General features: G+C 45.8%; 1 protein-coding gene across 1 annotated transcript in view; it reads left to right on the plus strand.

Moving 5' to 3' along the window:
- MARCHF6 (membrane associated ring-CH-type finger 6) overlaps nucleotides 1–8,077 on the plus strand; it is a gene marked incomplete at both ends in the record, with an annotated part of 70,545 nt that extends 62,468 nt beyond the window's left edge. Inside the window, 3 exon segments of the mRNA XM_080698529.1 lie at nucleotides 1,033–1,165; nucleotides 5,322–5,457; nucleotides 7,987–8,077. Coding sequence (XP_080554655.1) covers nucleotides 1,033–1,165; nucleotides 5,322–5,457; nucleotides 7,987–8,077 — 360 coding nt within the window.
- Nucleotides 8,078–14,710: the final 6,633 nt, after the last annotated feature.

Genomic DNA, 14,710 nt, shown 5'->3' on the forward strand with positions numbered 1-14,710 from the left:
GAAACAAGACCTCCTTAAGCTGATGAGAATCTCCCTTCTTACTGAGGGTGTCCTTAAACCCGCAGTCCTCCTGTCTCGGCCTCCCAAGTACTGGGGCTACAGGTGTGCGCGTCCTGGTCTATGGGACGCCATCAACCTTTGTGGTCCTTCGCTTTCTCATACATTGGCTTCTCACAGGAGCATCTGTCTTGGTGTGTGTGTGAATTTATGGATGACAGTGAGATCCGTTCAGAAACGCTGGGGTGTGCGCTTTGTTAATGATGATACACTGGGTTAACTAAACATGCCTTTGGAGGCTTGAGCCTGCTTGTCCTTTGAATCCTGACGTGGTAGGGTTGAGCTACGCTCCACCTGGGCTCCGAGTTTTAAGTGCTGCCGGTGAGGGCTAGACAGGAAGAAGACGAGGAGAGTGCTCCTGTGCCGTGGCCCTCTGCTCTCTGCTGGTGTTTCCCATTTCTTTTCAGGGTTTCCCATTTATTCTTTTCTCTATAGATATCTCCAGTAGAATTTTGTGGATGATTGAAATATTCTAGAAATTCTTGGATTTTTAAATATTCACTGTTGAGTTCTTTCTTGTTAAATTTTTTACACAAGATACCTTTTGATTTGTTTAAATTTTTTTCAAGCTTTTCAGAAACATGTTTCTTATTTGCACTGTTTTTTGTCACATTCAGATAAAATGAATGCAGTTTTGAGTAACAACACAAATCACACATAAGATGTGTAAAAGTCCCTCAAGCTCTGTGGTATTCAACTGTTACTGAGTGTTTAATACTGTATGGTGCAAGGATGGTATAAATTATGGTTATAATTAGAGTTATCTTGTTTCCTAACTTAGAATTAACTGTAAAATATGGGTAAATGAATTTCTTTAAGCCTTGTGCTCCAAAATTTGCCTTGAGTTAGGAAAAAGTAACCAGTTTGAGTTGACAAATTCAGTTCACTGTAGTTTGGATTCAGTAGGGATTGCTGTCTTAGCCTGGAAGAATTTGTCTCGTATCTTTGTTCTGATCGTTTCCTTGGACGTTTCAGGTTTACGCAAACGGCATCCGGAACATTGACCTCCACTATATCGTTCGTAAACTGGCGGCTCCGGTGATCTCCGTGCTCTTGCTCTCCCTGTGTGTCCCGTACGTCATAGCTTCGGGCGTGGTTCCTCTGCTAGGTGGGTAATAATGGTGCCGGAGCCCTCAAAGTTCTTGGCACTTCCAGAAACAAAGGTTGCCGTAACTCCAGATGTGTTATTTGTCGATTTTAAACCTAGCTGAAGCAATAATTTCAAATACTTGGTTGCTTAGACTTGACTACTCAGGGTAAGATTAGAAGCATCCTAAAGCTCTTTGGTATCTCTTTTTTTGGCTCTGGCAGGAGATAAAGAATTGAAATTTATACTCATCCCAAAATAGGCAGGTGCAAATTTCCTTCAAATTGTTCTTACTTGAAGTGCTGCGAACATATACTTGTAAAATTAGAGTGCTACTATATTTAATTCTTAAAAAATTATTTTTAGCCCAAAAGCAAAACCAAAGAAGAGGAGATGCCAGTTTCCTACTTCCATAGGTAGCTTATCTTATCAGCTGGTCCTGAAGAAACCTCACAGGACATGACACCCAGCACATTTTCACAGCTATTTCAGATCCCTTTTTCTTCTCCTGAATTCTTTCTCTTACTGACCAATGTTACCACCCACAGCTCTGTAAGTCAGGAACCTGAAGCACGCTGTCAGCCGTGCTCGCTCTCGCCCGTGGCCCCAGGACCTGCCAGCCTCGCTGTGGTCTGTGCGTTGTGAGGGAGGCAGTGCTTCCCTCGGGCCTTCAGCACCTCTGCCCTTTCAGCTCTGAACCTGCCACGCCTGCACGCCCTCCACGGCCACAGAGGCCTCGGCACAGTGACTGTCACGCGCCTCTTTGGTAAACGCGGTTGTGTCGGTGCCTCTGGGGCCTGTTAGTACAACGCGTCCCCGGCATAGTGTGCATGCTCCTCCGCTCCCCCGGATCCAGCTCCTGCCTCGCCCACGGCCCACCCAGAGCTTCAGTTAAACTGCCACCGTGGCTCCTCCCAGGCGCGTCCTTCCTCCCCACCTCTCCATGCTTTGCCCCTGTCTGCCAGAAATGCCCTTTTGTTTTCACCTGGATGCTAGAGAAAGACTGTAGGAGAGACTGTAAAGTGTGACGTGGCTACAAGTATATAACCTGACCAGGTTAAGAGGTAGGACTTTTCAGCCCTGTTAAAAGTCTCCTTGTGTGCGCCCTTCTGTACCCTTCAGCATCACCACGGCTCTGACTTCCGACAGTTCTCTCATATCTCAGTGAATAAAGACACTGGTCAAAGAGCAAGCTAAACCAGGTTTGCATATAGAGGAAGACCAGGCGTTGTGTCCTCGTCTTCTAGATAACACGGAAAATCTGGGAGACTTACTTGGAGGGGTTAACATGAACAAGCAGTGCTTTTTTCTAGTTCCTTGTGAATAGACACATCACAACTTCTATTTGGTTTGACTCCTGTCAGGTTTTATACATAGCTTATTAAGATATATATGGGAAAATATACTTAAAAGCTCATTATAGACACTTCATTAAATCTAATTATTTAGAACCAGGAGCAGTGACATATGTCTATAATCCCAGTAGTTAGAGGCTGAGACAGGAGGATTGCAGGTTCAAGGGTAACCTCAGCAACTTAACAAAGCCTTGTGTGAAAATAAAAGCTGGGCGTGGTGGTACGTGGCTGTAATCCCAGCACTTGCGAGGCTGAGACAGGAGGATCACGGGTCTGCAGCCTGCCTCAGCAACTTAGTGAGACCCTGCTTCCAAATTAAAAAAAAAAAAAAAATCAGTCTGGTAGTGTAGCTGGAAGGGGGAATGGCCCTGTGTTCAATCTCTAGCACTAGAAAAATAAAAAGGGATGAGAGTTAAGCTTAGAGGTAGAATGTTCCTGGGTTCAATTCCTAGCTTCCTCGCCCCCAAAACAGTCATTTAGACTCTAGAATAATGTGTTTAATTAAAACCAAAAATTTTTTTAAGTTAACTGTTTTAGTTGTAGTAGGAATGTCTGTTCTATTGTATTTTCTTATATTCCCATTAATGTATTTTTTGTTTGTCAGTATATAAATTACCATTTAGATTTCCAAATCTAAACCTTTTCATATTTGCAGTATGAAAATTTCATTGTGACCTCTACTGGAAAGACTTTATAGAGGGGGAAAGAGCAGTAAATGAAAATGTTTTAGTGTTTCTCGGCTCTCTAAGTTCTTTTCATAATTGTTATGTATTATTCTGAGAAGAGCTTTTGAAGATACTTTGTCAGTTCCATTTAGAGATGCAAGAACAGGGTCCTAGATAATTGACGCTCTCGCTGACACTCGTAACTTTTTTTTTCCCCCAGTACTGGGGATTGAACCCAGGGATATTCTCTCTGTGAGCTACACCCTAGCCCTATTTCTTATTCTTTTATTTTGAAATAGGATCTCACTAAGTTGTGGAGGGCCACACTAAATCCCTGAGGCTGGCTGCGAACCTGAGATCCTCCGGACAGCCTCCCCAGCCTGGGGTTATACACATGTGCAACCATGTGCAGCTGAAACTCTAAAATTTTTTTTTTTTTTTTTTTTTTTTAGTACTAGGGATAGAACCCAGGGACATTCTACCTCTGAGCTATACCCCTGGCCATGTTTTTTTAATTCTTTATTTTTGAAACAGGGTCTCACAGAGTTGCAGAGGGCCTCAGCAAGTAGCTGAGGCTGGCCGAGAACCATGATCTTCCTCTCTCAGTCTTCCAAATGCTGGGATTATAAGCGTGCGTCAACATGCCCAGCTTGAAACTCTGAATTTCAAGGAGAAGAAAATTCAAACTCCGTTTTGATGTTAGGAATATTAATTTTCTTATTTCTTTTGAAATACTTTATCTGATTAAAGCCCCTTCCTCCAACTCTTCCAAGGAAGAGTTAAAGCTTATGAAAGTCAGGGCTGAGCGTGGTGGCACACATTTGTAACCCCAGCATTTGGTTTTTGTTTTTTGGGTTTTTTTGGGTTTTTTTTTTTTTTTTTTTTATGGTACTGGGGGTGGAACCCAGGGGCTTTCTACCTCCGGGCTTTACTCCCAGACCTATTTTTTATACTTAATTTGGAAACAGGGTCTCACTAAGTTGCTGAGAGCCTCACTAAGCAGCTGAGGCTGGCTTTGGACCTGTGTGATCCTCCTATCTCAGCCTCCCAAGCGCGGGGATTACAAGCGTGCCCACCACGCCCAGTTTAACCCCAGCAGTTGGAAGGGACTGGAGGTTCGTGGTTCTTGACAGCCTCAGCTACTTAGCGAGGTCCTTTGCAACTCAGTGAGACCCTGTTTAAAAAAAAAAAAAAGACTCAGGACTGGGCGTGTAGCTCAGAGGTGCAATGCCCCTGGGTTCCATCCCCAGTACTGCAAAAAGAAAAGAGGAAAGAAAAGAAAACTTAAAAAGTCAAAAATAAATATTTGGGTGTTCTAAGCTGGGCGTGGTGGTGCATGCTTATAATCCCAGCATTCGGGAGCCTGAGACAGGAAGATCTGGGTTGGTGGACAGCCTTAGCTACTTAGGCCATTTGCAACTCAGACCCTGTTTCAAAATAAAGACTAAAAAATAGGGCTGGGGGTATTACTCGGAGGTAGAATGCCTCTGGGTTTCATCTCCAGTACCAAAAACAAAAACAAAAAAGACTGTTCTGAAAGTCGGGAAGGCACTCCAGCAGTCATCTCATCTAGCTCCCTCCTTTTACAGAAGGTACAAGCAACTGTTGGAGAGGGTTCCTGGTTCACTCGGGGTACAGAAAGTCAACAGTCTGGCTTTACAAAGCTCATCTTGAACCTGCTGTACTCCACCCCAGACCCATCTTCCTTGGGAAAGCACAATTCATTTCACTCCACAAAAGTCTCAGTCCATTTTCTATTGCTATAATAAAATACTTGAGGCTGGGCACTTGATAATGAAAAGAGGTTTACTTAGCTCATAATTTTGAGAGCCGAGAGTTCAAGATCGGGTGGCCTCATCAGTTTGGCCTCTGGTGCGATGAATGGCATGGCATTTATGGCCGTGCATAGAGGCATAGCTGGGATCACGTAGTGAGACAGGAGGGGAGAGATCCAGGGTCGGGCTCTTAGAGTAGCCCGTTCTCTCAGGAACTGCAGCGCCCGGCTCATGACCTGCTCCTAGGCCTCGCCTCTTAAAGTTAATACTGCCACACTCCACTCTGGGGGCCCAGCTTCCACGCAGGAACCCTGGGGAACATTGGAACTGCAACCAAACCATGACAACATAACACTTAAATTTCTCTCTTTTGGTTTTACAGGTGTTACTGCGGAAATGCAAAACCTAGTTCACCGGCGGATTTATCCATTTTTACTGATGGTCGTGGTGTTGATGGGAATCTTATCCTTCCAGGTCCGCCAGTTTAAGCGCCTTTATGAGCATATTAAAAATGACAAGTAAGTCTGGGATTCCATGTGTCTAGCCATTCTGGTTAAAGTGATGTCATTTTCTAATTTTCTGTTTAACGTGGTGAATCATGATAGGGAAAGTGCTCATTCTGAACTATCTGAGGTGGGATTCGTAGGGTTTGCTAGTAGATCGGGTGCAGGATGTGAAGGACATGAAGTCAAGTATCCCACTGGCCGAGTAACCAGGAATGTGGAATCGTCATTCATGGAGCTAGCAGACTGGGAGGAGCGGAGCTGGGCTGGGGAGGAAGATTTGTTTAATGCCCATTCCAGATAGATTTTCAGTGTTTTGAGCTGACCATATATTAAATTGTTTTAGATAAAAATCATAGGCCTGTCTTAGTAACTGGCAGTGCCTTCTAAGTCCTTCCTATAACCAGGGGCTCCCTCGGGTTATCCTGGCCATTGCACAGACTCCGAGGTTCTGCAAAAGTGCTCTGGGGCTCCGTGTTGAAGAAGGGGGCAGGCAGTGGTGCCCTCCTGGGGTGCAGCTGCGGGAATCGCCGGCCAGCAGAGGGCCGAGTCCTCCGCTTTGACCTGACCAGCAGAGCAGGACCATGGCGCCCAGGGGCCATGGTGCCATCATTCAGGGCACCCTCTTTCACGCCTCGAAAATGAGCAGTAACCTCTTGGAAGTGTTCAAGGCTTCTCCAAAACACGTACTGAAGTAAAATACATAGGTATACTTAGGCAGAATACAGAGGGCTGCTGACTGAAGGAGAGGGAGGGTGTTTTCAGCCATGAACGTCAGTTGTTATCCCTGGGCTTGCTTGGCTGTGCGACGTGACCGTGGAAGCTTCTGCCTCCCTCCCTCCACGCTGCACGCCTGCCGCCCCCGCTCCTGCCCTTGCTGGTTTTTCCAGGGCTGCGTACCTGTCTACCTCCTCTTCCTCTGTCTTTATTTCCTGCTCTTCCTGCAGCCCACTGTACTCTTCTCTTTGCCCTGTTTCGTCTGCCGGTTTAGCTTTGGCATCACGTTTGAGGGATAGGAGGTCCAGAGGGAGCCCCTGCCTGGTGGCTGGGCTGGCTGGAGAGGGCAGTGGTTGGGGAGGGGCCTGGTGCCTCGGAGTTGCCTCCCGCCCGGCCTTGGGCGGGTCCCTCGCAGCACTTTTGTCTGTGCCTTTTACTCCCCCCCGCGCTCTTCTGACTACAGTGCTGTCTACGGCTCTGTCGTATTTTGGTATGTCTGGCATTTGCTTGTGTCTATTTTGTCGGATGGTGTCATCATGCGGAACATTTGTAAAATCCATAACAACCATTGGTTCTCTGGGGAGAGGTGGGGTTAGATGTTTCAAGAAAAGAAGTTGGGAGAGAAGGGGCTGAACTCTGAGGTCGTGGATAAAGAGGCAGGAGGAGGAGCACACCGGAGGCCTGTGGAGCAGTGGACGTAGCTGCCGGGACGACCCTGAGCCTGTGCGCACTGGCAGAAAACCATGGCTGCGAGTCGGAGTGGAGAGGCAGGGGCGCTGCGTGGAGCCCTGGCCGGGTGCCCGCCTTGGGCACAGGGCCTCGTGGCTGCTCTTCATCACGATCGTGGCACCAGACTGTCATTGTCGTTTCACCAAGGAGGAGACCCTGGCTCCAGCCGGCTCCCCGGCAGCCCGCCGGTTGTCTCCCCACACACGCACATGCTTTCCCTCGGCCCTTCCCAGCCTGCGCTGCTGCCCCACGTGGGTGAGCTCACACGCTCATGCCCGGCCTGCTCAGCGGGCACCCTCCTGCAGGGCCTGCAGCCTCGTCGCCCCAGCCCAGCCCCAGGCCCCCTGCCCTGGCCTCCTTCCCGTCACGTCATGTGAGTCGGGGGCACTCGCGCAGGCACTGTCTTGCCACCTCGCCTCCGGCTGGCTGAACCTGCCCTTTGGTTGCCCCTCGTCCATACAACCTGAGCTTTTCACTTGCCTTTTGATCTTTATGATCCTTCTGATGATGGTATTTCTAATGCATTTTCTCAGACCTTGCCACCAAGCTGGTCTATAAAATGTGAGCCATACAGATGAATGCCCGCTTCATTTGCTGTGCGCGCTTCTGGCCTCTAAGTGTGAGTTTGTGGAAGCCACGCCACTGATGCTGCGGCTCCACTGCGGCGCGGGCTCCAGCCTGTCGCACCCACGCCTTCCCAGATGGACCCTGTGTCATCTGGCCTTCAGTAGCTGCTCCTCCAGGCTCCCTTTTGCCCTCCCAACTACTGGAGGTTCTGAGTCGGAGAAAGGTGATCCGATTTGCATTAACAAGTGCCACTGGCTAGTTGGGCGTGGTGGCGCATGCCTGTAATCCCCGGGCTTGGGAGGCAGAGACAGGAGGATCGAGCAGGTTCGAAGCCAGCCACACTGGTTTAAGAGACCCTGTTTCCAAATAAAAATATAAAATAGGTCTGGGTGTGTAGCCCGGAGGTAGAAGGGCTTCCAGGAACCCCAGTACCACCAAAAAAAAAAAAAAAAAAAGTGCCACTGGCTGTTCTCTGGAAGGAGGTTTATGTGTAAGGTCGCACGAGAGTAACCACCTTGTTTTTCAACGTAGATACCTTGTGGGGCAGCGCCTGGTGAACTACGAGCGGAAGGCTGGCAAACAAGGCACGTCTGCGCCCCCTCCACAGTCGACCCAAGAATAAAGCGGCTGTAGCTCCTGACCTCCCCTTGCCTTTCCGTGTCTTCTTGTGGACTTCTCGCTCTGGAGATCGCCCCGTGATCCCTCAGCGCTGTTTTTAAGTTAAATGTACTTGACTTGTGTCCTCAGCATTCAGAGGCAGCGTGCAAGGCTCCGCTGCCCTTCCCTCGTCTGCCGACACCACTGCTGCGTGAGATCTGTAAATGTGTAAATAGAAGTTCCCCGACTCCCTGAAACCTTGGATTAAACAGAATGTGCATTGTACATCTTTAAACAAATGTATATTAATTTATTAAATCTAGTTGTCACTTTATTTTGGACCTGCTGTGATCTCGACAGGAAACGTGCCGCAGAGCAGTAGCGCACAGGCGGGACCTTGCGGTGCCGTCTTGGGCGCAGTTCGTGGTGTCCTAGCAACTCGCTGAGTAAACTGTACGTTCTGTCTTTCTTGGCTGTTCACACCTCACCAGGAACCTGAAAGGACATGAGTGGAAACCCGCAGTGCAGTGTCTGAGGTGAGAGGGCCGGCTTTTGTGCTTTGCTGGAAGTCATGTTTGGAAGTTATTCTGTATAACACCAAAGCTGTTGTACATTTTCTACTGCCTGGTTTTCTTCACGTGTCTGTGTTTGTAATATTGTATAGTACCTTGTGTTAGGTGAGGACGTTGTTTTTAATTTTGACAATTTAATATTCCTAGTGATCAGCATTGGGAGTTGGGTTTTTTGCTTATTGGGGGGCATGTCTATACTTAGAGAAAAAGAAGTACAAAGGAAGATGCTCACTAGCCCCCTCCCCCTCCCACACAGCTCTTTGACAGCGGTTTGGCTGCCAAGGGTGTCCTGCAGAAGCATCTTGCAGTCACCTCACCAGCAGTATTGCATCTTGCTGGGTTTAGGGTATTCTGAGATGCTTATTAGTGTAGATGAGATTGCAACCTCGGATGGCCAACATTAGAGCAAACAGGTTAGAACACTAGTCCTGCTGGTCAGCTCATCACTGGGTGAGGATTAGTGAGTATATTTCTCCTACATTGAGTAAATCCCAAAGTTCCCAACGCTTTTTGTTCACAGATTAAAACTGCAAATAAAACCAACTTTTTTTTTTTTTTGTCCAGAAGGGAGCTGGCCTTTTAACATAGGAATGTATTTCATTGGAAATGTTCTGTAAGATCTCAGAGAACTGGACTCTTAGAAACCTGGTTTTTTCTTGCAACCAAAGCTTCCAGTTCACGCTTTGGAGGGGTAGAGCAGTCGCACGAGTCACGCACTTAACGGGAATGGTGTGCCAAGGAGGGTGGTGTGAGTGCCCGTCGAGAGGTTTTCATAGAAAGGGGACGGCGTAGGTCTTCAGAAACTATAAAAGACTTTCCATATAGTATTAAAACACACAAGTTAAAACCTGAGAGTTTTTGAAAATCAGAAAGTCAGCCAAAAAATAAGCTGCTGCAATCAAGAGCCACATGTTCTTGTTTTATTTTTCAACAGTTTCCCTGAGCAGTAAACAAATGCCTTGTATTTTAACATCAGTATAAAAAAAATGCTTGACGTAGGATTCAGTGTTAATACTATTTGGCCCTTTGTAGGTAACCCTTTCTCTTGTATTTGAAATAAGGTCCTAGTTAGCCCCGCCTTTACTCAGTAATTTAGACTCCTGTAAAGAATTAGCATTGTAAAATGTTAACACCGCCTGTCATGATGTGTGTCTCTATAAGTTCTCTTTAGCAGAAAAATATACATTATTGAATTGGGCATATAGCTTGATTACATTAGCTTTTTAAATTTTTATAAAGAATTTATAAATCTTGATATAAAGTAATTGGAACACATTTTAACAGAAAGATCTAGACAGATATACCACAGAAGGTTAAAAATTGTTAATCCTTCAAATTTTTAAGTGAATCTTACTAGATGTTTTATTTAAAAAAAAAAAAAAACAGTGTGACTGGCTAAACAGCTGCCCTCGTCTCACTGGCACTGGACGTGTGTCGTCCATCTGAGATTCCCCTCCGTCTCGCCCTCCCTCCCTGCTGGGTCCTGGGGCTGGACCCAGGCCACACGTGCCAGGCAGAAGCTCTACCACTGACCCATCCCCAGCACGCCTCCTCTTCAGTTGTGCTGTTCTGTTGTTTTTAATAAGGTAAATCTTGTCATAAGGAGAATATTTTCTGGCATAATATTTGCTTGGTAGCATCCAGGTTTTATTAATAATTACTAGTCATAAATATTTTAAGACCCAGAGTTCAGCAAGGACTATTATTGCTGCCTAAAAAAAAAAAAAAAAAATTATACTGTTGTTTTGCTTCGTTTTACATTGAGATAAAAGTCTTCAAGGAAGTTTGGTAGGAAAGAACACCTTTTTGCTTTATGTTTACTACTTACAAACTGAAGACAAATCAATTGGTGTTGGTTTTACAGGACTGTTTATTAAATGGGCATGGCATGAAGTGTGTGGTTCATTATTAGAAAATTATGATTTATTTTTAAACTATGAAGGACTAATAATTGAGGTGAAAACTGAAGAAAAATGCCAATGTGAAATTTTCATATAGCTGGCCTTAAATCTATTTTTAGGTTTTAATTTCTTTTCCTATTCTCTGGAGAAACAAAGGAGATGGGCCATCTCAATTCCAGATGTAAACAAGCAATTTCTATTTTGACATTTAATATAAATGTTATTACTGTGGAATCTGGTGTTTTTCTTTTCCTTATATAAGTAATAGATTAACTTTCCCTCATACAATCTGATCCTAGATAGATTACTTCTGTACTGTCAAAATGCTACTATTAAAGTATAATTCTTGAATTTAGGTTGAATTGATGACTTTTTAAAGCAAAAAAAAAAAAAAACACTGGACATTTCTACACACTATTGTGTTTGCAAACACATACACAAGACTTCATTAAATAAGAACAGTGGCGCTTTTTAAATTTCATAAGCTACTTACTTTCATTTTCAGGATTGAGAATATTAAGCTATTTTACTGTGATACTTTTTTACACTGTTAAATGCAATGATTATGTTTAAAATACTCCTTTAGAATGTTAATTTTTCAGTTAGCCATCATCAAAAAAGACAACTAAAATGTCTGACTACGCAACTACTAAGTCTCATTGTGGAGATTCTCTTGACTTTATTCGTTCAGCTGTCCTGCATCTACCCATTTGATTTGCCTTATCAGCCAGATGTTTTCAGCTTAGTGCTGTTCTGTGTCAATGTTTTAAGCAACCATCAAGAGTAAGGGCTTCTTTCAAGCAACCCCAACAGTATCTTTGGCATTACTATCACAAAGATAAAACAGTATATATGTGTCTTCGTTCCTGTTTTGTATGAGTGCCTCATTTTGTAGTCATGACAGTAACGCAGTATCTTAGATGAAAATGTCTCGGCTGAGCTGGGTCGACTGTAGTAGAATCTGAAATAGAATACTTAGTTATTTGGAGGTCAATTTTCTTACTAAACCCCTTAGATACCCAGACCAATGTTATGTGTATATATTAAAAAAATGCTCCCTTTTTTATGTGTTTATTTGTTGCTTTTTGAGTTGAGAGAACAAAATTGAATAAAGTGAATGTTAGTTGTAGCCTAGTTTTTTTTTTGTTGTTTTTAATTTTGCTTTGCTGCAAGGTCGTTTTTTAAATTACGGAAATGTGAAGGCAGGTGCGACGATGCACACCCGTGGTCCCCGCAAACCGGGGAAGCCAAGGCAGGAGAATCACTTGAGTCCAGGGTCGGGGCCAGCCTGGGCAACATAGTGAGACCCCATTTCAATAAAATGAAGCTACTGAAATGTGTATTATTCGCTATGTCGGTAATTCAGATATTGTTAATAAGGTAAGAAAAGTAACTTGGGTGACGTGACCCATTTTCTGTTGTAAATCCAAGTGTAAGTATAGTTGCAGAGAATACATGATGGTGTGGTCTGCACCCACTGGGCCCCTCGTCTCTACCACAGCCGAGGCGCTGTCCACTTCCTGCACCGCCACTCTCAGATCCGCGCCAGCTTCCCAGAGCCATCGCTCTCAAAGGAGACTCCACGGTCAGATAATAAAGTATTGTATGTAGTTGCCTGAGGATTTTTCCACCTACATGGTAAGAGTTGAGATCGTTTAGCTTCAGGCTTTCTAGTGTTCGTTTCTAGGTCAAAAGGATTTCAAAAATGTTCAGCATTTCCCCCATTATCTGCCTCTCCAAGTGGTGGGGAAAATGCCATTTCAACCATAAACATCTTTGAACTTTGAGGTTGAAAGTTTCCATCAAAGGAAATTGTGCCCATTCGTGCCCTGCCCTCCACCCCAGTTTACCAGTGTGTCCAGGGTTGAGGAGCCCCCCCCCCCATCATGTTTGTCGGTGGTGTTTCATGGTCTGCATGAAAAAGGGGATCCACAGGCAGACGTGGGGTGCACTCCTGTAATCTCAGGTTCTAGGGCAGCCTCAGCAACTTAGACCCTGAGCACTTAAGCAAGGCAGGGCTTCAGAATAAAGGAGCTAGGTGTGGTGGTGCACTTGGAGACAGACTGGATCATGGGTTTACAAAAAGCCACCATTTCAAAATGTAAAACAGGTGGTGGGTGTAGCTCAGAGTTAAAATGCCCCTTGGATAGGTTTCATTCCCAGTACCACAAAATATGTAAATAAAACCTTTTAATTAAAAGGCTAGGAGTGTGGCTTGGAGGTAGAATGTTCCAGGTCCGATCTGTAGTCCTCCCCCCAAAAAAAAGGCATCAGTCTGTTGTTGATAAAACATGGGCCTATCTCAAAATATGTTGGACCAAAGACAAATACTGTTATTTCATGTATGTAAACCAGAAAATGCAGAGTAACTACAGAAATCCATAGACAGCAGTGAGGGTAAGGGCTGGAGGGGTATTAAAAGGTTTTGAAAGGGACCCACCATGGTGGAGCACACCTATAATCCCAACACTCGGGAGACTGAGACAGGAGCATCAGAGATGCGAGTATACCTTCAGCAACGTAGACTCTTAGCAACCTAATGAGGCCCTGTTTCAAAACAAAAATGGGGGAGGGAGCGTATGGAGGCACAGTGCCCCTGGGCTCCCCAGTGCCACCCCTGTACCACCACAAATAGAGGCATGAAGAAATGGGGCTGATGTATGTCTTCAATTATCTTGTGGTTCTGGTTCGGCATATATGCACATGCCCAAACTTAACTGCTCAGCCTCACCTACTTACTATTTTTCTGGCTTATTTGTATTTTGTTTCATGATTGAGGTTCTGAACGATAATTAGCCCATTTAATTATACATTATAGTAAGCATTTTTGTATTGACGTTTTATACTCAGGCTAATATTTCTGCTGTAGAATAAATTTCTAGAGGTATGATTAGGTGATCAAAGTTTTTGTAATGCCACACTGCCCCCAGATGTATTAACACACTTGTCAAGGAGGTAAGAATTTGTTTTCTTACACTGTCCAACAACTAGTGTCTACTTTCAGTTTGGGTCAACGCTATTATTTGGAGAGAGAGAGAGAGAGAGAGAGAGAGAGAGAGAGAGAGAGAGAGAGAGTGTGTGTGTGTGTGTGTGTGTGTTCATCTGGTAGGTGTGTGGACCAAGAGGAAAGGACTGAAATGTGAAATGGGACAAACCTCCCAGTTTCCTTGAGAGAGGACTTGGCCCCTCCTAGAAATGCCCCAGTGGTTCTCCGTCCACCAGCCTGGCCTGAGCCAGAGACTGTCAGGATCTGGTCCAGTGGCGGAGCAGGGGCCCCAGCCGCGGGCTCACCGGCCTCTTCCAGAACAGAACAGCTCCTGCCTTTTCCATGGAGCCCTGGCTTGCTGCCTCCTAGGCCCAGTCGGATGGCTAACCACTGTATCTCTTAGGAAGACAATTCGACTCTTGTTTTTGCTGGAAATTGTCCAGAGCAATGACTCTTTAGTAGCTGTTGAGCATATGCTGAAGAATCGCCGAGGGCCTCCGGGGCCGCGCCCTGGGAGCCAGGCAGGCCGGGGCCTGGGGGCTCTTGCGGCCTTTGGAGGACCCAGTCATTGGCCAGGGCGGGGGTGAGCTTTCCGTGAATTCCACTGTCCAGGGCTGTGGGCACTTCACGGAAAGGCCCCTTTTCGCCTCGCGTGCCCGCCTGTAATCCCAGCTACTTGGGAAGCTGAAGCAGGAGGCTCGCAAATTGGAAGCCAGCTTGGGCAATTTAGCGAAACTCTCAAAATAAAATAGAAAGGCCTGGGGCGTGGCTCACAGGTGCAGCCCTTGGCTGGTTTGCCCTGGGCCCTGGGTTCCGTCCCCAGCAGGGAGCGGCCCTTTTTAAATTTTTTATTGGTGCATTGTCATCCATCTTAATGGAGTAAACTCGTGGAGACATCCATGCACACGTCACGCAATGAACCCTTACCCATTCCCTCCCCACCCTCCTCATGTTCGACTTAGTGATTGACATTGGTATGTTTGTTAAAGAACATCTTGTGCATTAGAGAAATGTCCCTCTCCCCTCAGGTCGCCATATTCGCTCCTCCGTAGTATCTCCCTCTTCGTCTAGAGTTCTGCTATGACCCATTTTCTCTACGTGAATTGATCCGCTAGCTAGATTCCACTACAGTTACCCGAAAAGGTCTGCCCAGCCTGCGCCCGCCGGCGCTCGGGCCCCGGCCAGAGGCGCGAGCGCAC

Source organism: Muscardinus avellanarius (genome assembly GCF_963383645.1).
Source record: "Muscardinus avellanarius genome assembly, chromosome: 1".
Lineage (NCBI taxonomy): Eukaryota > Metazoa > Chordata > Mammalia > Rodentia > Gliridae > Muscardinus > Muscardinus avellanarius.